At 34.2% G+C, this 24,662-nt stretch overlaps 3 protein-coding genes and 1 long non-coding RNA gene across 17 annotated transcripts; 3 read left to right on the top strand and 1 right to left on the bottom strand.

Moving 5' to 3' along the window:
• Positions 1 to 1,290: 1,290 nt before the first annotated feature.
• LOC105177905 (protein PIN-LIKES 2) lies at positions 1,291 to 4,228 on the top strand. 2 transcript variants are annotated; one of them, XM_011101192.3, is made up of 3 exons: positions 1,291 to 1,437; positions 1,645 to 3,233; positions 3,789 to 4,228. In XM_011101192.3, exon 2 carries the CDS (start codon positions 1,865 to 1,867, stop codon positions 3,230 to 3,232), a length of 1,368 nt encoding a protein of 455 aa, XP_011099494.1. In that variant the 5' UTR covers positions 1,291 to 1,437; positions 1,645 to 1,864; the 3' UTR covers position 3,233; positions 3,789 to 4,228. The 2 variants fall into 2 exon arrangements, with proteins under 2 accessions (XP_011099494.1, XP_011099496.1); XM_011101194.3 differs by having other exon boundaries at positions 1,293 to 1,437; positions 1,754 to 3,233.
• A 1,084-nt stretch (positions 4,229 to 5,312) lies between these two features.
• On the top strand, positions 5,313 to 9,699 carry LOC105177906 (uncharacterized). 12 transcript variants are annotated; one of them, XM_011101198.3, is made up of 9 exons: positions 5,313 to 5,748; positions 6,532 to 6,600; positions 6,798 to 6,911; positions 7,696 to 7,767; positions 8,000 to 8,067; positions 8,211 to 8,367; positions 8,747 to 8,827; positions 8,899 to 8,988; positions 9,232 to 9,699. In XM_011101198.3, the coding sequence occupies exons 3-9, from the start codon at positions 6,798 to 6,800 to the stop codon at positions 9,319 to 9,321; spliced, it is 672 nt and encodes a 223-aa protein (XP_011099500.1). In that variant the 5' UTR covers positions 5,313 to 5,748; positions 6,532 to 6,600; the 3' UTR covers positions 9,322 to 9,699. The 12 variants fall into 12 exon arrangements, with proteins under 12 accessions (XP_011099500.1, XP_011099499.1, XP_020554630.1 ...); XM_011101197.3 differs by having other exon boundaries at positions 6,532 to 6,604; XM_020698971.2 differs by having other exon boundaries at positions 5,313 to 5,828.
• A 3,687-nt stretch (positions 9,700 to 13,386) lies between these two features.
• On the top strand, positions 13,387 to 14,236 carry LOC110013189 (uncharacterized). Its single transcript, XR_016067513.1, has 2 exons — positions 13,387 to 13,503; positions 13,638 to 14,236. It is a non-coding gene; the product is annotated as an uncharacterized LOC110013189 (long non-coding RNA).
• A 4,810-nt stretch (positions 14,237 to 19,046) lies between these two features.
• AR401 (S-adenosyl-L-methionine-dependent methyltransferases superfamily protein) lies at positions 19,047 to 23,506 on the bottom strand. 2 transcript variants are annotated; one of them, XM_020699269.2, is made up of 7 exons: positions 23,163 to 23,506; positions 22,669 to 22,794; positions 22,045 to 22,245; positions 20,726 to 20,834; positions 20,139 to 20,242; positions 19,751 to 19,802; positions 19,047 to 19,518 (listed from the first exon to the last, which is right to left on the bottom strand). In XM_020699269.2, the coding sequence occupies exons 1-7, from the start codon at positions 23,378 to 23,380 to the stop codon at positions 19,294 to 19,296; spliced, it is 1,035 nt and encodes a 344-aa protein (XP_020554928.1). In that variant the 5' UTR covers positions 23,381 to 23,506; the 3' UTR covers positions 19,047 to 19,293. The 2 variants fall into 2 exon arrangements, with proteins under 2 accessions (XP_020554928.1, XP_011099501.1); XM_011101199.3 differs by having other exon boundaries at positions 20,738 to 20,834; positions 23,163 to 23,505.
• Positions 23,507 to 24,662: the final 1,156 nt, after the last annotated feature.

The raw sequence follows: 24,662 nt of genomic DNA, 5'->3' as shown, positions 1-24,662 counted from the left end.
CGTATATATAGTTTTAATTTTGTGTGTTACCCTCAATTTTTATGTATATGTACTATGGTAGCTTTTTGTACGGGAGTAAGTCGATGGATTGCCAAGTGTATACTTTTATATAACTGAATATCACCTTTTCTGTATCTTCAGTTTTATTGATTTGCCATTTCTTGATATTTCTAAGAGGTGTTTGGTTAGGATGATTAGGCCTCATTGGAAGTGTATGGTTGAATGGACAAAACCCCAGATTCAATCCTATGGATCAGGGCCAAGAGGCCCGATTGGTAGTCCAATAGATCCATGATTGTGGGATTATAAAATGTGAAAATGTTGATGAATTTGGGGAATCTGCAGTAAATTCTATTTTATATAATCCTATCATTCCAACCAAAAGAGTCCTCCAAAGAAATGATGGGTTCTTCTTCTTGGGAATGGAGGGGCCTTTGGTGCATAGTTTTATTTTAATTTTTTGTTTTCTTGCATTTAAACAATTCTTACCTAGTTAAGGGTGGCCATTTATCCGAATTTAAAAATACCTGTCCCGAACATCTTTAATGAGAGAGGATTCGCGTCTAAAAAATGAGGATTGAGGCAAATAGCGAATCCTAAAAATTTAGAATCAGATTGAGTTGGAGGCGAGCTTCAAATCATATCCCAATAAAATTATATATATATATATATATTATTTTATATGTAATTTTTTATTCCCACCCCAAATAAACATTCCCTCATAGGTCATGCCCTAACTCTCTCTTCCCTCTTTCTCGATTTCTCACTCTCACACTTAGGCTTGCCTCCCGCTGCCACGATTCATCTCACGTTGCCGTCCACCTTGCCTCTTTTCCCCGCCTGCCCTCATGTCTCCGTTCGCCGCGCTCTTCGTTGTTGCTGCATTTTCTTATTCTTGTTCTTTTTTTAAAAAAAAATAATAATTTTATCAAATTAAACCTATCCCAATAAATTTTATAACGAGATATAACGAGATTATAATAAACTTGAGACAGGGTGGCTTAGCCCGAATCCATCCTAAAGTTGCCGAGGCGGGCCCAAATTTACCCAAGCCGTCTCAAACTCTCTCCAATGCCACTTCTAGTTTACCCAAAAGATTATATTAAAATTGTATTTGGATTGATTGACCCCTTTAAGTTCTGAGTTCTCGGAGAAGTAGAGTTTGTACTTTGAAGGACTTAAAGGTGTGAGTTGAAATAAACATAATTTATAGGAATAGATGTGACTTTCAACACTGAAAACAAAGTATCAATGATTTCGACTGCTCGCCGACCAATTTAAGGACTTAAAAAAAACGAAAAGATCATACAAAAATCTACAGATGTCGTCATTTGGAAAAGGGTATGTATTAGAATTATTACGCCCATCACAATCTTGACCGCAGATATCTCACCCTGCACCTCCAATCTCAACTCTCGTAGCTTCTCAGCTCCCATCGTAAGTCTGCCTCTCTGTCATTGCCATGCCATCTGTCTTTGTCTTTCTTTTCTTTCTCTTTTAACTTGCCTGTACGGAAAGTCGGTTTATTATCTTTCTCTCTGTTTCAAGAAATTTCTGCTGGGATGTACTGTTAATTGTTCTATCTGAATTTCTGTATTTTCGTTTATGTTGTTTTATGGATTTTTTATTTGCAATTTACTGCAGCAATTCGACTTTTATTTGAATTCTGTTTCGGATTTGGAACCCAGTGTCTGTTGAAGTTTGAAACTGCTGTGTTTCTGCGCGTTTTGAGTGTTCTTGATCTGAATTATAGGAATTCTGGGAACCCGTTCCTTAAAGTTCAAATCTTCATTGGCGTTCGCGATTTCCTGGCTTAGTGAAAGATATTGTTGGGAGGTTTTCTATTGGTTGTCCCGTCACAAAGATGGAGTCAGTTTCTATCCAAAATCAGACCAAAATGCGGTCCACAAAAGAAGATCTTATTCTCTCTATTCTTCCGTTGTTGAAACTCATTTGTCTCGCTGTTATTGGGTTAATTCTTGGCCACCCGAAAACGCAACTTATTCCAAAAGCTACTTTCAAGCTTCTCAGCAAGCTTGTTTTTGCTTTGTTCTTGCCTTGTCTGATCTTCATTCATCTTGGAGAAACTATAACTCTGCAAAATTTCGTGCGGTGGTGGTTCATACCGGTTAATGTTATTCTTAGTACTGTTATTGGTTGTGTGTTGGGGTTGTTAGTTGCAAAAATATGCCGGCCCTCTCCAGAATACTTTAGATTTACAATTATTATGACGGCTTTCGGAAACACGGGCAACCTTCCTCTTGCTATTGTTGGATCAGTGTGCCATAGTGCTGAGAATCCGTTTGGCCCGGAATGCCACAAGACTGGGACGGCTTATGTGTCTTTCGCCCAATGGGTTGCTGTCCTTCTTGTTTATACTCTCGTTTACCACATGATGGAACCTCCGATGGAGTATTATGAGGTTATTGAAGATGGTACTGAAATTCAGGAAGAAGCGTCCACAAATGATCTCAGTAGGCCACTTCTTGTGGAAGCTGAGTGGCCTGGGATGGAAGATAGAGAAACCGAGCATTGTAAAACACCTTTAATTGCAAGAGTTTTCCAGAGTGCATCGAGCCTATCACAAAGTTCTATTCCTGAACCTGATTCCTTGGAGGAAAATGATCCAGCTACTGCGCCACGAAGTCCAAAATCACTTAGATGTTTAGTAGAGCCTCAGATGGTGAGAAGAATTAGAATTGTTGCCGAGAAGACTCCTCTCCTACACATTCTTCAGCCGCCAACATTTGCTACACTATTAGCTTTCTTTGTTGGAATGGTCCCTCCTGTCAAATCTGTTGTCTATGGTGAAGATGCACCCCTTTCATTCATAACAGATAGTTTAGACATTTTGGCTGGAGCAATGGTGCCGTCAGTAATGCTTGTTCTTGGGGGAATGCTTGCTGAAGGGCCTACTGAATCTCGGCTTGGCATTCGAACTACAATTGGCATAGTTGTTGCAAGACTTTTGGTACTTCCCTTGGTCGGTATAGCGGTTGTTTATTTGGCCGACAAATCAAAATTTCTGATCCCTGGTGACCAAATGTATCGGTTCGTGCTTCTGTTGCAGTACACAACACCAAGTGCCATCCTACTGGGAGCTATTGCAAGCTTGAGGGGTTATGCAGTTCGTGAAGCTTCAGCTCTCCTCTTCTGGCAGCACGTCTTCGCCGTCTTCTCTCTGGCAATATATGTCATTATTTACTTCAAAATGCTCCTTTCCTACGTTTGAGGTCTGTTTCCAACTTTGATTCTTCCCAATAGATGAAATTTGTATAGATGAATCATCGAATCCTGCCATATTGTGTTTCTTCAAATGATTTGTGGTTAATAAACAGTCTATAGGAAATCGAACTAACTCCTTTAATATAGGTTTCATAAATTTTGGAAGATATGCCCTGCTGCCCGTGTAGCGTCAGTAGTTTTTATTTCTTTGTGTTCAGTTACTTTCATGCTAACCATGCCATATGGAGTCCATTACATCCAAGCATCCCTTTCTCAACGTAGCCAACATTGAATGTACAACTACATCATGTCAGAGTTTTAACTTCCAGTCTCTCTACCAAAACGTGGATTATTTTCTCAGCTACCATGTTGCTCACTTGCTTTGTAGTCACTGTGACTGGTTATCTAATTGCAGGACTAATCTTTTTATTACTACTTCTGCATGATGTAAAACTGAGTCTTGCATAGGAACACTATTTTCGTCCTTGCAGAGTAACTATGAACCATGTAAGAAGCAGATGGAGATGTGCTAAATCTATCTTATCTTCCTTTCTCTGATGCAGTTTTGTTGTTTATGAGGACCTTGTTTCCTGACTCATTCTTACAGTCACTAAGAATCCTTCGAGGAAACAGTTGGGTTAATGTAGTAACGAGGAGTTGAACAAGCATTTACCATCATTTGCAACTGGGAGAAATACTTTGGTGTGTGGCAATATTTCCCCTTTCTCCTTTTGCAGTCAAGGGTGATTCTTTTGAAGTCATGAGATTTCAAGTTTCAGTACATTCACTGCTGAGAGCTGGACTCTACAACTGGTGCATATTTGTAGACCATTTGATGTAATCAAGTGTTCCATATTGGTTGTAGATAAGAAGTTCGTATGGTTTATAAGCCCTAAAACCTCCTCTCTCTAGCGAGTCAATTGAAAAGGACAAAATTGTATGGCTACTCCCTTCAGACTGAAGCCCAACATCTTAGACAATGGAACACATATCTAATCACAAACCACGTCAACATTAATTAAGAAATTTACTCTGCTCTATCCCATGAGCGAATGCTCGCAAACATAAAAATTAATTGTTTTTAAACTTTTAGTTGAAAGTAAATTATTTTGAAGCATATGCAGTTAAATTATTACGTTCTCTTTAAATAAAAAATATAGAAATTTGTTTTGTGAGCTACTTTTGGTATTTTTGTAAACAATCCCAAATTAATTTTATATATAAATTCTTACAAACAACTCTCTTAAGATAATGGAAAGTCGTCCCAGGTAGAAATAAATTCCAGTTCATGAATGAAGCTGATCTAACTGACCACTCCCCTTATTTAGATTATAATTATTAATTAGCAAGCAAGTGCAAACATCATCTTCTTAATTTGTTGTGTAATCATTTTTCTGGTTTCCAATTTAATTATTATTTTCGCCTTTCAATTTATTTTCTTTCCCAGGTGTCTAATAATACCTTAGCCACCTTACATGCTGAAAATCTTAAAACAACATAATTATAGCCACGATTACAGAATATTAAAAGGGGAAAAGTGAATTAAAAATAATTATATTACACAACAATTAGGATTTTTAAGATGTTAAATAATAATAATAATTAAATGAATGAGCAGGTCAATTATACAAGCACCTCTTATTTTTTATGAAATTATAAGTACATTTTTTAAAATTGTAATTATAATTCGTATCTATGCTATTTAAATGCAAAAAAATTATACAGATGCCACTAACGTAAATTATATCAACACTTGAAAAGTTTATTTATTTTCTATAAAAGTCAATAAATGTTGATGTAACTAGACGTAAAAATCTTGTAATCAAATCCAAAATGGTTATCATTTTTTAATAAAAGTATGAAATATTTTAATTTAAATTTTATTTGATTTGATTTAATCTAATTATATATCAAGTATACTACAATTATAATGTGATTGATATATAATAAAAAAATATTAATTATATAATAAATATATCACATTTATTCTATAATTAATTTAATCTTACCAAACTGATTTCAATAAAATTTTCCTAAAAAGCACAATGGTTTTATAATGTTGTGTTAAACAAGAATTATGATATGGTCTTGAATTTCTTGCCAGAGCTTTTGACGGCAAAACCTGGAAAGTTTGAGAGTGGAGAGAGATCGTGCCACAATGCCTTGTTTGCCGTTAACACCTCTCTCTCTCTCTCTCTCCACTTTTTGCTGTGGAGTAAGTGGGAAAGGAAAAGCCGACTATTTGTGTATGTGTGTGAGAGATAGAGTGTATATAAACATTTATGTATATGCGAGATGGGGTTGAAGTTATTGGCAGGATGAATTCTCATTCTCATCAATGGTGACAACACTCAACCTCTTGCTTCATATGCCGAAACACTCCCAAACAAAAGGAAAAAAACAATACATAATAGTTCAAGAAAGGAATGATGAATGAAGCAGAAGAAGAATACTAAAAGTAGTATTCTTGAAGCTGAATGGGTTCCTTTTCCTTCTGCTGCACAAAATCCCATCACGTTTCTTGTAAGCTCTCCTTTCTATATTCTTGTTTGCATTCATTCTTCACCTCAGAAAGTCCAAGCTTTTTCATGGGTTGGAAAAAGGTGACTTTTTTATGCTCTTTTTTTTTTTCTTTTTTTGCTTTCGCGTTCTTGTATATATGGATCTGTTATGTGTTTCAAAGATTCCTCGATACTTGTTTGTTGCTTTTTCTTGAAGAGGGCATCGATTAAGTTCGCATATGTGTTTTTCTGAATAGTTTCTGAGGTGAAATATCATTCTTTCAGGTATGTATAATTAGTTTTCATGTTCTTGGAGTAGTATTTCTTTCTCTTTTTCTGAGTATATATCTGGGCTATCTTTTAACCCTTTCTCAATGGGAAACTAAGGACAATTATTTACTGCTATGGGCCTCCGTAGTAATTCGATGCAGATTTATTCTGCTTGCCCATACTCGGCCTCGTCTCAATTATTCTGCCTTTGTTCTCTGTACGTAGAATTTGATTCCTCAATAATTGCTGCAATTGCAAGCCCATGTTGGCTTGTTCCAAGACCATGAACTGATCCCTTTCATTGTTCTATCAGTTTGTGCTAAATGATGAATCCATTTTTCAAAATTCTGTGTCTTCTCTGGCAGAGCAATTATTTTTTGTTCTCTTGTATTTTTAAATGGTTTCTCAAGTTTTGTTTGCTAAAGCTAATTCATCACATTTTCAAGGTAAGTACTAATCATGTAGTGCTTAGTGTTTCTTTTACGAATAGAGTTTTATTACTTCCATTTTTGCTGAGCTAAAATTTTACTTGCAGGGTGTGTTGATTAGAAGCCGCTATTTAGCACTTAAGTGAGAGACACCATTGTCCAAGAATTGCTTTGAGGCATGTATGTACTACCTTAAAGGATTTTTAGAAACAAGGGCTTATGTAGTTTCAAGAATGAGGAATCATTTTGTTTTGCTTGGGGACCAATTGCCTACTGAATCAACTGTAGCAACTGCAATCTAGAGTAAAAAACAGTATGCAGCATACTTCACCTCTGTTTCAGAGCAAATGACAACTAGTTTTTCTTTTCCTAGATGGATATCAATATTGGATCATCACCAACTAAATTGGCAGAGTGTAGAATTTGTCATGATGAAGATGAAGACTCAAACATGGAGGTCCCTTGTTCTTGTCGTGGGAGCTTAAAGGTTTGTCTCACGAACTTTAAGTTAATGTGATCAAATACACTGAGCTATCATTTTAACAACTATCCAATTTTCTTTCAGTTTTTGTCCTTCCAACCAAATTTATGGAATTTACATTCTGGACTCTGTGCGTCCTTAGATTGAAGTCATAATTAAGTGTGGTGGCATGATATGCCTTGAAATTTAGTTAAACTATTGTTTATGCTAATTCTCTGTATGACGGATGTGATTACAGTTACATTGTTTGTAATCAAGGAAATGATGTAATTTGGTCTGCGGGATGTTGTTATAGAGACAAACACTCCTTGGGACCTCTTTGTCTTTTGGTCGATGAAGGCATACCCTGGCCTGATGTGGATCAGTGCTTCATCTCATAGTTCAAAGAGAATGTCCACATTAGGATAACTTCTGATGACTAGATAACTCTTTAGACAGCTATTGTTTGTGCCAAGCATTATCTGTCTGTAATTCGAAGTGGCCATTTCGATAAGTACCTTGTTTACAGGTAGCTATCTGCTCAATGGGGACCTTGGGTGTTTCCATAATTTTAATGCTAGAAACTCCCCACGACATATAATGTAAAGTACCATTTTTCGCATGGCCATGTGCTCAGCGGGAACCATGGGCGTTTTCATGATTTTAATACTTGAAACTATCAAACAGTATAGTGTGATACAAGCTCTTCTTTTAACTTAAGGGATAGGTGAGGAAGGACTGGTTATGGTAGAGTGAAGATCCACATTTTCTCTAGTGTAAAAATGCCTAAATGATGTTTTCCTCTTTTCAGTATGCTCACCGTAAGTGCGTGCAAAGGTGGTGCAATGAGAAAGGTGATACTATCTGCGAGATTTGCAATCAGGTTTGCTTCTTAAGTATAAAGTTGCATGTAGCATGGCCTTGGAACTGATGCTAGTCAAGATCTTGTCATACATTGTGGGGCAAAAATCAATTTCAATTCTATGGCTTAATTCCATGCAACGAAGCATAATATGAGCAAATTTCTTATACTGATCAACATTTTTAAGTATATCTACTGTATAAACTATTGAAGCAATTTTCTTCTATTATTCTATACTCAACGTGGGTTGCAGCTTTTCAGACCAGGTTATACAGCACCCTCTCCTCTTTTTCATTATGGTGGAACTCCCATGAACTTCAGGTCTCTTTCACTTTGCTTAATCTATATAGTTCAAATAGAAGGTTCTCAGATGTTGATTTCCTGCCTTAGACTTATCTTTTTCCCATCTTTAGTATTTGAAATCTGTTGTTAATGACAATTCCAAACTCAATGTGATATCACAGGGGAAATTGGGAGATATCTAGAAGGGACTTGCATAATAATCAGTTTATACCAATGGTTGCTGGCAATGGCAATGACAATTTTCTGGGTCCAAACTTTGATGACTATCAAGCACCCACTTCAAGAAGCTTGATATGCTGCCGTATAGTTGCCATGATAGTATTACTCTCTCTCTCTCTCTCAGAGTATCTGTCTTTGTCTGTGTTGTACATATATACCATCTGCACTTCACGTCCACAAATATCGTTTTGTGTGGAGTCAGAAAAATGTTTCGAAGGGAAAATGTTTCAAAGGGGCAGAAATATTCGATTATGTGATAACTAATTGTTAGGCCCTTCCGTAGCTTATGATTGCCTAAAACCAACTATGCTGCTATTAGGATTACATTACTGGCAAAATATTTTAACCATCATATCCTTTTCTTCGTCATTAAGTTTCAGTCTCATATCTACATGCACTATTTTTTTCCTACTCTAATGCTTGGTTTTACATTCGTTTCTCATTCAACCAGTTAACAGTTCTGCTTCTGTTATTGTAGTTTGTCGTTCTTGTGGTATTACGTCATACCCTACCGTTCATCATTTCTGGTGCCGGTGAATACTCAATTTCTTTGGTCATGGTGAGCTTACCCTGCCTAGTGCTTTTCTCAAACAAGCATGAACATCACCATCCCACTTTTTCCCATTTCAGTTACTGATGCTGCGGACAATTGGGATTCTTTTGCCCATCTATATCATGGTAAAAGTGTTAACAGCCGTACAACGTAGGCGAAACCGACAGGTAAACGAAATTATTACAAATTAGTAGATTTTCTCAATGTTCCTGTAAATTTAAGAACTCATACTTCAAACGATAAACTTGCACTAACTGACTGACATCCTCAGAAGTCAAATGTTTTGGCTTTATGTCTTGGTTCCTTGTCTGTATATTGGTTTCAAATGCAAGCAAATATTATGCTATTTCCTGATGTCGTTATTGTGTAATACTCATATTTCTTTTCATCTCCAAAATTTTCTGTTTCAGGACTCTCCCATTTTCCCCCTGGACACATCCGAGGAAGAGGATGAATTACCACACCCACAGACGGAAACTCATGTTATTCTCGTTCCATGATTGATCTGGCATGTTTTTCGAGCCTACTCTGCCGATGATGTTGAAACTGAAAATGTCAAGACTGCCAGATATCCTGGTCCTAGTATGCTGCATCGAACCCTTGGATCTTGTTACCAGCAATCAAGAATGGCCGTATGAGCAGAATCTCTGCTCCCAAAGCTATGCAGAAACCGGAAAAGATCGTAAAAATTGTATAGTTGAACGATTAGTTTGGTCTGTCTCGATGCCCCAACTGTAAATATCGAATAGTAGATGGGTTGTTGAAAGGAAATCTAGAAACAGATCAATTCAACCGGGATGGAGCATTATGTAAAAAGCAACGATCCGATGCACCCTTGAATGAGATATATTTCAAGAAAATGATCTCATTTGCAGTCCCTTTTGAGTTTGTCCATGTTTCTTCTTGTCTTTCATTTTTATTCTTATCGTCATCAAATATGAAGAACCGCATCTTCAGACATAAAGAAACCTCAACGTCGAACACTCCAGTGCGAAGCTATTATGACAAAATTGTTATTACACATGTTATGTAACTAATCATTATATCAATTATATAACAAGCGGCATGTGGCGATGGGGGGGGGGGGGGAGGCTACGAGCTGCGGACGGGGGGTGGGTGGGGGCTGAGGACGAGGGAGGGGGCTACCGTATATTTTAAATTAATTTAATTATTTATGATAAAGGGTATAAATGTAATTATTGAAATAAAAAAATTAAAAAAAAAAAACAAAAAATAGACCATGGCAGTATTTTTCCTATTTATTTTTTTGGAGTTTCTTTTTCTAATTTATTTATCACAGGGAGTTTTTTTGATATTTTTTAAAATACATGGGGGTAAATTTGCTTTTTACCCTAAAAGAATTGGATGGCATGAAAATAGGCGATTCCGGACCTTTTCCTCACAGAACGAGAAGACCGATGCCACTATCGCCTCTTGCCTTTGCTTTGATAGTTTCTATTCGACTTGAAAGGAAAGGCACCTTGATTTTAAAAACTCAAAGTGCAAGCTAACTAATGGCAAGGGCCGGAGATACAGAGTGATGAAGGGGAAAAATTGCATTGTATTCTTTCACCATTTCATTTCACGATGTGTTCATAGATCATAAATTTTTTTACTAAAATTAACCATCAATACAGTTCTCACATCGACAGATAACATCGAACTCTAAATAAAAATAACCCATTTCTTACAAATTGATCTGTTCTTACGATATGAAACCCACAATCACACGAGCAAAATGATCTGTTCTTACAATCTAAACCAACAAATATTAGCTAATACCATACGGTTCTAAGATTGAGCAAAACCATGCAAAAATCTTCATTGGGTAAAGACAATCACGTCATAATTGGGTAAGTACTGTAGGAAGTCAAGAACTAATCCACTACAGTTTTACTCAACACAGTGGTAATTCTGGTCTTTTTACAAATAATTTATTCATAGAAAATACATTTTATTTTTTTCCAAGTCTCAATCACAAAACAAAAGGACACTTGATTGGTCAAAAACATTATAAATAATAGCTGGGAAGGCTGTGTTGCTCTTGCCTGATTCAGCGTTGACAACTAACATAGTTTGTTTCATTTTCCGACAATTTCTTGAATTATTATTATTATTATCCTTAATTATCATGAAAAATTCTTGACCCTTTTAGTGTTCAACATAACAATAATTTGCCTTGCAGGTTGCTCCATCAAGCTCGCCAAAAGCGAATCCAATTAATGGGCTTTTCCATAATTAATTAAGGTTGTAAAAGAATGACTTGGCATTTAAAGGGACAAATCAGGAACCAAACAAATTCGGATTAAGAAACCTTAAATATAATTAATTTCCCTTTATATGATCATACAATTTAATATAATAACGTCATCATATAGTAAATGTAATAAATTTAAAATATTCTCGTGATAGGGTCTGGTCCAGTTCATTAGTCTTGGTGATCTGCCTATTTTATAAAGAGTATGTGATCGATTTAATGTGTCTAGATTAAATTTGGATAAAAATTTTCTTAAGTTATATTACTTGTTGCAACTACTATTTTTTTATTTTTTCTTTTCATAGGGTAAATTATATCGACACTTTTTAAAATCATGCCTAGATATACTAATATTTTCAACCTTTTGTAAAATTAAATACGACACCCTTTGAGTGAGTATTGCTGGTAATGTACCTCTGGGGTGTTTTCGTAAAATTTTGCACCTGAAAGTGTATTGTCTGAAAGTTGCTTGAGTTAACTAACTAACAAAACAACGGATTCAAATTTAGATTTATTTGGATGGTGATATGATCATCTGAATGAGTCATACTCAGTCAATCTTTTGTGGAATCTGTTTTATTTATTATTATCAGGTCGATCGCCACAAATTAGGGGGAGTTTGTTGGTAATTTTTTAATATAATGAGTTTCAAGACATTAGGACTGCGTGTGACGTGGAATCCCTACTGTTTGCTAAGTCATCTTGTTGTATTGAGCTTGTATTTAGGCGTACTAAATTAGTGTGAATATATGAGCTATGAGCTCAATATCTTGCTCATAGATCATATTACGAAGCTGCTCGATGGAGGCCCACATTCTTTATTTTGGATTTTAGAAAAAATAATTGAGGGGTGTGATGTCTAATTAGATTTAATTTCAAAAAATGTCAAGTTATAATGTATCCTTCTACTTTTTGTACCAATTTGTCGGACGTTAGTTACAAGTCAGCAAAGCAGTAGCTAGTAATTCACCAAATGACGCGGTTCCAGCTAACTTTACTATTCTAATCCCTTAGTAATTAGAATCTGCAAAAATTATGAAAAGTGTTGACCAAAATTCGGAAATTTTTATCTTCATTTTTAAATAAATCCAACCATAAAACTCCAAATTAATTCCCCCTCAAAATAAATAAAGTAAAACGAAGACCTTAGTCTCATGCATTTCCAACATTCTTTTTTAATATATTAAAGCTGCCGGCCCCATAAAAAAATTTATTAATAAAGCATCAAACTCTTTCTGATTTATTTTTACTAAAATGTCCTTCAGAATCTGCGCCAAATAACTATATGTTTTATATAATTTTATAAGCGGAAGTTACCAACTCATATGTAATTTAATCGTGCAAAGCACTCACTATTGACACTGCAAGAAAATGAAATTAATAGCTATGAAAAAAATTGGTATTAAAATCAGGCTCGAGTTAATTTACAAGTAAAATTTTCGTTGGTATTCCGATTTTTAATATATATAATGTTAGAAACTTAATAATTTAAAAAAAATACATTCATGATTGTTCTTCATGAATATATTATTATAATTTGAGTCATAAATATTAACTTGTTTTTATGAATATATTTGGCACTTACAGCTCGAGTACAAGTAGTTCATAGAAATTCTCAGCAGCCCTTACAGCAAACAGAAAGAAACACGCAGTTGTTTGTTTCCAATGTACACAACATATTTATTTTTCTTATAATTAATATTAGGATAAATTACATCCACCTCCCTTAAAGTTTAACATAATTATAAAAATACCATCTCATTATTTGAAAAATTACAGATAGCCCATTAATTTGAATGTCCGTCTAAAAACAAGTTCATTCCGTTGATCTTCAATTTTATAGGGAATTGACTAAATTGCTCTTTTGAATTATATATTAAAATGTTATATACTTTTTAGAATTTTTCAAAATATTTTTATGAAATTAATTCCTTATGGATCATTTATGTTACTCATCCTAAAAGAAATTATATATTTCTCAAATATATTTTCTTTAATTTCAGCAAGGATGAAATAGTAAAGTCTTTCACTGTTCAGGGACTACATAATTATTTTTTACTTGAGGTGGATATTTTTAATTTTTCAAATAATAAAGAGGTATTAGTAATTATAGCAAACATCAGGAAGGTAGCTGTAATTTGCCCTTAATATTATATTATGAGTAGTAGTTAGCTAAGACCAACTACCTTAATTACCTAATTAATTAGCTCCCCCCCCCCCCCCCCAAAAAAAAAAAAGAAAAGAAATTCATGATATTCAACCATACGCATGTGCCTGTATATATACATGTTAGACATCAACATTCCTTGGAACTCATCAACTATGGCTTCTTCAGCCGTTTATGTGTGCAGTGCAATTCTGCCGCGCAACAAGTCCAAATTTTCTCAGTCTTTTCAACTCAGAGCCCATTACTACGAGAATGAAGGTAATCATGCAAACATACATACATATATATATATAGGTGTGTGTGTGTGTGTGTATAATACACGCAGACATACACACAGACAAAGTTCATTTACAAGATTTGTGAAATAATCATGTGTTGGTTATGATTGACAGGGAGATCAAGAAACATGGTGGATGCGAATTTAAGGGTTCTGAGGGAGAGGATAGAAGATATCAAGAACAGGGAGAGGCTGGAGAGATGCTGCGTGGCTGAGCCCGGATGGAATTATACGCCAATCCACAACAATTACATCAAACCTAAAAGAGACCGAATTTCGCGACGGTTTCTTCAACTTATGCTCGAGGTTGGGGGGACTCTCGGCTTCACCGTTCTCAGTTGCAGTTTCTGCCTCTACGCTATTTCCCTGTTACTTCATTCCAATTAATGACTTGCCACGCGATCAACCGATAGGTTGGGAATTCAAATTTGATCGAACTAAACCAATCACATAACAATACGCTTGTTATATGATTTATCACTTTTTTCTTAGCTATACACCAATTGTATCATAAGTATATTACGCTCGTCATATTATTGATCCATGTCCCCAACACTCCATCCTGTATTGTACTCGGACAAAATTAACGACTTCCTACCACCTCTGTACAAACAACTCATGTTAGAACATGACAATTTGTATAATCACACACTCACACACAATTTATTGTTATATATATTTGTGCCTAGCTTGAAGAATTATATGTTGAGAACCCGCACATACTTAGTTCATTCTTTGTATATTTCGAATTTTATAAATAAGTCGTGTTGACACTTTTGTAAGTGATTTCACGGTTTTAGTAGTTAAGGGTTGTTAGCAGTTAGTTAGCAATAGTTTTCTTCATCAATTTTTTTTCACACTTGTGCAGAGTCATATTTTGTAAACTTACAGGACTAAATAGTTAATGGGCATACTTATAGGACTAAATCTAATAGAGGGTAAAATTAAAGGACGAAAAAAATAAATTTCCCTGTACATGTTATAAGATTTTTTGGACCGCATATATATGTTAGATCTTATTTTAAAAATATACTCTTGAAGTGTTTGGGATAAAATAAGGTAATGAAACTTGTAAGATGTTACTCATGATGAAAATTTCTTAATTCACATAATCGAAATTGAAGACGTTTGTTAAGAATTTTGAAATAAGTTAGGATCTCCGTACTGTTTTTAAAAGAACTTTCATACTAGAAAAAATATGAATTAATCGCTACAGATAGTTAATGTGGTCAAAAGAATAAAAATATGATAAATATAAATTAACTATGGCTCCGCAATGGATATTAGTCGTTGTTTCTGCAAGTGAGACCGAAACATTAGTCATAGGTGAAATCATGACAAGTGTTACGGCCATAGCTAAAAATTATGACAAATATTGATTAATCATGATAAAAGTTTAAGTTTTTACGTATTCATTTTATTTGACAGTGGTTAATAATATTAATTAATTTACTACAAATTTTAAACCATAATCATTTATATTATAGCAAAAAATATAATTTTTTTTATAATATTTACTATCTAGTACGAAAAACTTATAAACTCACCCGACCACTCTCTTAATAAAAATTAAAAATCAATTGGAATCGTGTGTTGTATAATGCACATTAAATTAGATTATTTTGCAATAATTTTATAACATCAAATCTTACAATATTAACTATTCAAGTTTTTTTGCAACAAGTAAATATAAAATATTTACACAACCTTCACATGTCAATTTCTGAAATCTTAATTAGAGGAAAGGCGTGTAAATATTACAAATATAGACGAAGTTTTTGATAATTTTTAAAAAAGAAGGGCCTAAAAGTAATTACATATACTAACTTTCAAAAGACTTAATTTTAGTTAATAATTATCTATCTTATAATATTCAATTTTCAAGTTAGGGTAATTTGATGTTTTCACATTTGTCCCTGTGATTTTCAAATTGTCGGAATTTGAAGAGAATGTTCTGTAACTCCAAAAGAATAAGGGTTTAATCTATAATTATAACAATTTCAATGGGGCTCATTGTAATTAATCCTGTACTTTTTTTCTTCTAGAGCTCCATCAAGGCAATTAGAGTTTTTACACAATTTTTAAATTGGGTATCTCATGTTTTACAAACTATAAATATGAGTTTTATCTATTACAAACTATAATAATAAAATAAGTTCCAAAAGAATATGCTAATGACATCAATTTAACTTGTGGGTTCCAACTAATGACGGCAGGGCCAAAGGAATTAGGATATTAATATTTCTTTTTTCTTTCTTAATTAAGCCTACCAATTAGTTATTATTCCACATTTCAAGTCAATGCATAGGATAGTGACTAGGAATAATTACTCTGCCATTTCTTAAAATTTGATACAATTACTCGTAAATTTCATGTGATTTGAAAAATTACATTTAGTATGTCTGAGATTTACTTCTTTCAAATAAATAAGCTATTCATTAGTCAAAATTTATCGAATTTGCTAATTAAATGAAAATCCATATTCAACTCCCATGAACTTATTATCGACTTATTGTAGGTCAAACAAATTTTTTATAACCAAACTATCGCTATACATCTTCAGACGCTAATGCATTTGACAAGGTATATCTTCACTCTTATAAGACTAGTTTAGTCAAAAAAAGATTTATTTGACTTACAACAAGTCAGTAATAAATCAATTGATGGTAAATATCAATTTTCATTCAGTTTTTTTTTTTTTATTAATATACAAAAATTTGATAATTTTGACTAACAGATAGACTCATTTGTTAAACGAAAGCAAATATAAATGTACTTAATATAATTTTCTAAATCACGTAAAGTTTACATTAATTTCGTCAAACTTGAGGTGATGACAATATAATCATCCAATGAAATTAATTAGGTGGTTACACCTATTTAAAAATGCAAATTGTAATTTATAAAAATCTACGGATAAAGAAGCTGCAAATGGGATGCAATTGACTATATATAAATATATAAATAAATATATATATATATATATCAACCAATCCAATAAACAGATTGTAATTAATGAATATAAAATTATTTGAGTCAATAGCATAGGAAATGTAATTAAGCACCCATTTGGAGCGATCAGAAGGAACCACTGATTATTGTTTTTTTTAGAGATAATTATATTTATATTCCTATCTATAATTTATTTACATAAATTATTTTTACTTTTTCAAAACTAAAGAGACAAATTAAAGATATCATTCCTAAGATGATATTAAAAAAAATTAAGAAAATTTTTAACTTATAGAATGTAATGTAAGAAAATTATAACAAACATGATTAAATTGATAAAGGCCTAACATATGGACAAAAATACGATTTTCAATAATATATATTTATACTCCGCATTACAAGTCAATGCCTGGAATGATGGGATAGTAAAGAATTATTCAACGAAGTGAGTGTTTGCGAAAACTTTTATTTTTAGAGAAATGATTTTATTAGATAAAGTTGAAAGTAAGGGGGAGCAGTGGCGGGAAGGCGGTTGAGGAGAAGCGGGAAGGTTGGGGCAAGCGATTGGTGGGGGGAAGAAAGGGTGCGGGAGAGAGGGGTTTGTCCTTTTCATTTTGTTTTATTTTTTTAAAATAAAAATACATATTATTATAAATATTATATATAATACAATTAGTATATATTATATTTAAATATAAAATAATATTTTATTCTTAAAAATCAATTTAAATTACACCTAAAGCGCGTATAGGTTACTTTCAGGACCTGGGGTAAATTACTTTATTTTTAAAAATACATGGGGTAATTTGATTTTTTTTTTCACAGAGAAATATTTTGCACGTTTCGTATATCAATGGGGCATGCATTTTTCCCTATATTTATGTATCAACAAATCCAGTTAGGGCCTATTATATTTAGGTATAAGTTTGGATTGTGTCATTTATCCAATTGTGTAAATCATTTTATTTTCATGATATCGGCTCATTCAGAATCCTACAAGCTCGGGACAAGTCTTGATTGGGCTTGATATGGGAATCAGACTGCATGTGGTCTGATGGAGAAATCCAAGCAGAAACGGATCTTTTCCTTACTATTGAAACTTTTTCATCCATCACTTAACCTAATCAAGTAAACAATTTATAATTTTTATTAATTTATCAAATCCTACTACAAATCCATTCGTATTTTGTCAACCAATTATCCAAATCACGAAAGTAAACGAGCCCTTAAAAGAACATCGTTATTAATTAGTGAACATAAAATTGTTTAAAATTAGTACAACATGAATTATTAATAGTCGTCACCTTATTAATTATATATGCATATATTTCATTTTCCTTTGAACTAAACTATGTATGGCTTCTTCACCATTTCATCCATCTACTGCAGTTCTGCAATGCAAGAAACCAAGATTTTCTCATCAGTCTTTGCAACTTAAATCCCCATATTATAAAAGTCATGAAGGTAAACAAATGTCCTTATGTATATATAAATATATGCACACACAAAGAAACTTCATTTTGGTTATGTTTGGACTGTTGGATTTGGAGACGAGGATCTCAAATCCAAAACAAGGAGTTCATCTAATTTGTTTGGATAATTTACTAAAACAAAGTACCTATTTTGTAAACCTTGATATTGACTTTATTTGTTGTTAATTTGAAATATTAATTTACTTAAATCAAAATTCTTCCATTCGAATGCAGTCTTGCAAGGTTTGTGAAATAATGGTGCGTTGGTTTGATCGGAAATTTGACGGAGAGGATAGAAGATGTGAAGAAGAGGGAGAGGCTTGAAAGATGTTGTCTGGCTGAGCCCAGATGGAACTATGCGCCAATCCACAAGAACGGAATAAAGAGACGGAAGTTTGGGTCGGTTTCTTCATGGTTAAGTGGTGGCACTTTTGGCCTCACAGTTGTGTGTTGTAGTTTCGGCCTCTGCATTGTTTCCTTTGTAGTGCATTTAAATCAGTGCGTTGCCACTATATATGCGTGTAATGGTAACATAAATGGGGGTTCGACTTCTACTTTTGTTCACTTATTGTTTGTGTCCTGTGTATATATATTGTTGAAAAGATTACTGATTTTAAATGTTTTTTCGTACTTCTATTATTTGGTTTAACGTCATATTTCTTGCCCAGAAGACTACCTAATTGGTGAAAGCATGTGATTTTTTTAAACAACACAAGCGTGTTTCCAACTTCACTATTTACATTCGCTATAATACGTACTAATCATGATTCAAACTGGAGAGACCGGCTCTATGCTCCTACATGAGCAGCAGACAGGAGTCACCAATTGGATGAGAGGAAGAAGGGGGCGCCAAACCTATCAGGATTCAATTTGATCATACCAAATCAATTGCGTTGCTAAGAAACAAGTGGCTTGATATTTATACCACCAACATTCCTGGATTGTTCGGTAAAGTTAAATATTCATCATGCCTCTTTATTTTCTCAACCTCTCTATTTGCTTTGTAATTGAGAAACCATCTCCAGGATTGATTCCCGCCTTCAGTCCTGTATCAATAAATATGTAAATATACATGTAAAAGTAAATAATGACTCCACGAGTTAGTAGCTAACCAAGAAATCAGATATACAAGATATTTGATCTGGGTAAAAACCATGTACAGAAACTTTCAACTGCCTGCCACATCACTAAAAGATCGAACCAATTATCCCCGTAAGAGAGAAGTAAAAAAGAACATTTCAAAGATCAGTAGTTTGCAAATTCATCAAATTAATGCGAAATGTAAGTTAACAAATTCCACAATCATTCAAGAACGGCATAATGTCTTTCAAACACTATCAGGTAAAATCACTTTCTGAGAAATGCCACTGTTGCAACACGTGATCCAACTGCTCCTCCAAACATAAAGGTTGGATATGTGCGTATGTGGTCGACGTATTGGAATGTGATATCTCTGGTGGCATTTTGGTGAGCGGTGGTATCTGGTTCTTGAGAGGCGCCAGTTCTCCTTTGATTGAAAGTCTCCACCTCTTGTATGAGTTCATCTTTTGTACTGTTGCACGATGTGATAACCTAATACATGCAGACAACAAAGCAAGCTGACAGTAAAAAATAGAGAACATGTTGGGACTTTACTCAATCTTACATTTTAAACAATTTAGACCAGATTTCGCAGGCAAATAAACCTAAGGTTTCAAATGGGTCGAAATTATAAGGCCTTTGGAAGCAACACTTCCACAAGAAGTAGAATAATGCGAAGAAGTGAACCATATAAAAATAAATAAATGGAAGTACAGATGCTCACCAATAAGCCACCAGAAGCAACAAGTCCTGATATAGAGTCCCAATACATCATCCTGAAACAGAGGTACATATTATCAGAAGGTCTAGTCTGTTTATTGGTAAGCTGAAATACTTGAATAGTGTGTTTCTATAGGCTGGCATCACGTGGAGTCTTCAGCTCTAGGGACAGGCTAAAAAGTTCTGAGTTATTAATTCAGAGACAAAAGGGATCTTTTTAAGCAAGCAGGAAAATACTAAATGAATGGAGACAGGCGTACAACCAGGGGAGGGTGAGATTAAACAAAGCAGCATGAGAATAGATATTTCAATTTATTACCTCAATCAGAGTGGGGTAAAGATAATAAAAGCTGTATATGATGAAAGCCGAAGAACGTAAGATACTACATTACCTTTTGACAGGACCATCAGGATGCAATCCAATTGCATCCAGTGTCCCCTTATCTGTGACAAGCTGAAACTTCCGATCTAATTTTGTGTCAAGAACATCATCAACCTGAAAATCAGTTAAGCACAGAAGAGGTTAACTTGAAATGTAAAAATTTGATCAACACCATAGCAGGATAACAAGTGGTTAAAAAATTTGCAAACACGCAGGAATGCTATCAAGCGGTCTTTTACTGAATGGAAAAAGTTGAGCTCCAGCATTTGGATAGGAATGGAAAATGATTCAGAATATAGACATCTAACAATGTTTGGATCCTGAATTGAGTGTTTGCTGACGCTTAACCTACAAAACTCTGGTGTTTTGTTAATATTTAACATTTCATTCAACCACACAAGAAAAGAAAACGAAAGAAAGAGAACCTGACGGTGTTAAATCAGCATTGTGGTTTAGAGTCTGTAACTTAAAATTCAATTAAGTTTAATAGAGACAAATTACAGTAACAAACAAGCCAATTCAGACTTATTTTCAAACAAATAGAATAACTATGAATGGCAGCCAAGGTCACAATGTCTCCATAACAGAAGAGAACACCTGAGAACATACAAGGAATTTAATATTCGAGAATCCATCACGATCAGCAAGGCTTCGCGCTAAGTCAATTGCTCCCTCACTGTAATCAGTTCCTGTGAGATCTGAGAACCTAAATGTGGGAATACCAAACGTAGACAGAGTTAGGCTCGCATTTGAGCAAAATCAGCCAAAGATGATCATAAAACTTAGATTTGCTCGAATAAAAATTCAATAAATGCAACATTCCACTCCTATGCATTAGAAACAATGAATAGAGGGGGAAACAGCAAAAGGAAAAATAATCCTTCAACATTTCTCAGTAGCTAAGATACGTTATTCCAAGAATATAGTTAATATACGCCAAGGGCAAACAATTAAGGTTCCAGTTAACCAACCTTTTGCATAAATTTACACAAATTCGTTAATGCAATACGAGAATTTAGAGACTCAAACCACTACTAAAAAATGGATTTGAAGCAAAACCCTGATGGACCACTAACTTATGGAGGTATAAGACCCACATGTCATTAACTTGTTCCTCAAATATGCAAGCAAAAATGATGTTCAAAGGAAAATATCCAGTTTCCTTGAAGGTATATGAGGAAAAGTCTATTTTCTTAAGCATGGCTGAATTCAGGAGTTATTTTACAGAAAAAACCATGATACCCAGATTCATCACTAATACAACAATTTATTTTAGACAAATCGCTAAACACCAACACGACATGCCAAACCTTTTTGTTTAAACTTTCTCACCCTGAAAAAGGCAAATTTGTGTCAGTGCAATGCTGATCTACTGTATCCTTTCTGTCCTGTGGTTGTAATGGCAACATCATTTTAAGTTGCTGAAAATATATTTTCACAATTTAGCATGATGACTTCTTCAGAACAACACTGGTTATGTGTTCTATCTTATAGCAATATCTCTGGGGTGTTCTTGTGCACAGCAATTATATGAGGCTGCATATGCAAAATTTGATGATGGTGGCAAAATGGCAACCCAGAGAAAATAATTGACACCATCAAGATAGAAGCAAGTATATGAATATCTTGCAGTAGGAACAGACAATCCATGAGTACTGCAAATTTTATCTCTATAATTGTTAAGGGGACAACTTCCAGGTCAAATCGATATAGTTGAAATCACAGTGCACTTGGCAAAGAAAGATAACACAGAGTCATCATGGATAAAACCTGAGGGCATAGTGGCTACCCAACTCCAAAAGAAAAGTGCAAAAAAGAAAAAAAGGAAAAGAACTTGACATCTGAATTTTCAAACAAAATTTAATAAACGAACAAGTCGCATGTAAAGCAAGCAGAAGATCTGTAGTTGTCCATACCCTTGCTTAGCGAGCTCCTGAAGAAGCAAACCGTTACCAGTCCCAACATCCAAAACACTCCAGCCAGACAAGTCTTTTTCAGGCTGCCCACCAGGCAAAGAATTTGTGTTATCTACATGATTTGGCAATTGGCGTTGAGGAATTTCAAGGCATAAATTTTTGGTCCAGGTGGCGACATTTTCCATCACATCAGCTCCAAACCTACAATGTAGAAAAGACAATTGTAACATTATGTTTAGCTGTTGTCATAAGGTTTTAGGTAAACATTTCCCCCCATAGAGGCAAAAATAAGAGAACATGGGAGCTATACTGCAGTTTTATTCTCTTTCCTTCATCTCACTGTAGTGTTCTCCTCTTCCTGCTAAAAGTGGGTTTTCAACAAATTATAGATCTCAGATTCCTGTCCGTCTTACTTAATATGACTTTGGATAATAACAGGAAAAAGGGCACAGAAGAAACTTAAAGTGGTGAATAATATTGGTATCTTTAAGTGAGTACAAAAGAACAATGACATCAATATCTCCAATTCTCCATGAACATACCATCCTTGAGTACACATACTTGTAAAGAAAATAACCAATGACATCAAAGACAGAATAAATAAATGACCAGATATAGACTTACCAAACTTCACCAGCATGGCCATGTTCCCGAAAATTCGTCAATTCATCTGCATATGCAGCATCCCAATAACTCTGGAAACCCAGCATCGATGAAACTGCCTCCGCATCCGGCTCCTCTTTATCAGAACTGCTCCAGTAAGAGGTTGAAATTTTATCATTTCCAAAATCAGAGTTCTAAACCAGAAACATAAGATTCTCATAGAATAGATCCCAAGTGAAAGCAAGTGAAAACTTAATCCCAACCGCATGCCTCATTATCCGTTTTAATACCTCATTGACAAGAAATTTCCGGAAAATCATAAATGCAAATCAAATGTACATAGTTTCGGAATCAGTGGGGGATATACATATGAAATATACATATTACGAGTACTGCAAATAACAGTGTAGCAGACTAAACAGATTTGATGAGCAAGAGGTATCCAGACAAAGCAAAAATCTCAAACTAAACAAAAACAGAAACGGTAGGGCGTTAACAGGAATGAGAGAGGTGACCTATAGTCAGAGGCGGCACGATAAGTGGCTGCGGAGAGCGCTTCCGCTGCGTCAGCGTGACGCTGCTCGTCATCGAGAGTGCTGCCATAATCGCTCTTGATGGACCACGAGTCTGCGGCCACGGAGCGGTCATCATCCGAGATCAGATCGACGGCAGATACCTGCCGCGCTGCCTGCGAGACGTCAGAGTCATCGGGCGGCAACCTGATTCCCGCCATGTCAATCGAATCACAGAGACTGGAGAAAGAAAGAGAGAAACCCTAAGAAGAGGAGTTTGGGGGGGCTTGAGGGTGAGAGAGAAGAAGAGAGCTACAGGAGATGAGTAGCGACTAGCTGACAAAGACTGGGCGAAGAAACCAGATGTAGTAAACATTCAGCGTGGAGCCACGTCGGATGGCCGGGGGGGGGGTATATTCGAGAATTCAACCTAGCTTTGTCGTTTAGATTTTTTTGTAAGTGAACTTTCCACTAATCATTTGGGCTTTGGAACATGGACGGCAATACGAAAGAAGAATACAAGCATTATGTTTGGATTAATGTTTTGGGGGTTTTTGTTTTTGTGTTTTGGAGATAGAGAGAGAAAAATAGAGATGAGTAAGTATGTGTTTTGAGATAGATGGTATGTTTGGATTTGTGTTTTGATATAATATAAAATATTATAAAATAAGTGGTGTAGGTTTGATGTTGGGATTTGGGAGACAGGAGTTACTGTTCATTGTCAAATCATGTCTTTTAATATACATATGTGTATGTATATATTATTTTGTTTGTTAGTGAAATATAATATATATATTTATGTTAAGTAATTTTTTTTATTGAGGCATTTCTTTTTATATTTTAAATAATAATTCTAATTTAATACATAATTAAGTACATTGTAGTATTGTCTCCAAAATGATTTTGTTAGACTTTATCTTTGAAATGAAAAAACATAATATATAAAATTTAAATAAAAAATTTAGAATTAAGTATGTATTATTGGTATATTGTCCTCAATTTTCAAATTTCTCAAATATTTCATTGAAATAGGAAAAATTATGAGTACAAAAGATTAAATGGTCTAAATTGAAAAAAATTGTAATCAAGCGTTAAATGCACTATATAACATGTTGAAAATACATTAATTAGACTTTTATAATACATTAATTAGACTTTTATATATAAACTGATAAATTTTAATAGACAATTGAAGTAATAAAAATACGAATTAGGTATATAATACTGATATATTATCAGTAGTATATGCAACTGCTATAATTTTTCCGTTAGGTAGAAAAATTTTAAATATTTTGACCAAGTAGCATTGATAGTAAATATATTTATATCAATAGTTTCATAAATTAATAATTATTTTTTAGTAGTAATTATTAATTATATTTTACATATATTATATATTAAATAGTATATAATACATATAATACAAATAATTTAAAAAAAACAATTAAAAAAAGGAGAGAGAAGAAAGAAGAAAGAAGAAAGAAAACAAAGAGAAAAAGCTGA

Source organism: Sesamum indicum, linkage group LG9 (genome assembly GCF_026168435.1).
Source record: "Sesamum indicum cultivar Baizhima isolate 11 linkage group LG9, ASM2616843v1, whole genome shotgun sequence".
Taxonomy (NCBI): domain Eukaryota; kingdom Viridiplantae; phylum Streptophyta; class Magnoliopsida; order Lamiales; family Pedaliaceae; genus Sesamum; species Sesamum indicum.
Note: the sequence above shows the minus strand (reverse complement) of the source record. Positions and strands in the feature narration are given on the sequence as shown.

What these genes read in the sequence shown, in the direction of transcription:
- LOC105177905 (XM_011101192.3), top strand. Translation starts at nt 1,865, where the DNA reads ATGGAGTCAGTTTCTATCCAAAATCAGACCAAAATGCGGTCCACAAAA.
- LOC105177906 (XM_011101198.3), top strand. Translation starts at nt 6,798, where the DNA reads ATGGATATCAATATTGGATCATCACCAACTAAATTGGCAGAGTGTAGA. An exon ending in ACTCAATTTCTTTGGTCATG is followed by an intron (nt 8,828 to 8,898) that starts GTGAGCTTACCC and finishes TTCCCATTTCAG; the next exon opens with TTACTGATGCTGCGGACAAT. An exon ending in AACGTAGGCGAAACCGACAG is followed by an intron (nt 8,989 to 9,231) that starts GTAAACGAAATT and finishes TTTCTGTTTCAG; the next exon opens with GACTCTCCCATTTTCCCCCT.
- AR401 (XM_020699269.2), bottom strand. Translation starts at nt 23,380, where the DNA reads ATGGCGGGAATCAGGTTGCCGCCCGATGACTCTGACGTCTCGCAGGCA. An exon ending in GGCCATGCTGGTGAAGTTTG is followed by an intron (nt 22,246 to 22,668) that starts GTAAGTCTATAT and finishes TCTACATTGTAG; the next exon opens with GTTTGGAGCTGATGTGATGG. An exon ending in CCTGATGGTCCTGTCAAAAG is followed by an intron (nt 19,803 to 20,138) that starts GTAATGTAGTAT and finishes CCTCTGTTTCAG; the next exon opens with GATGATGTATTGGGACTCTA.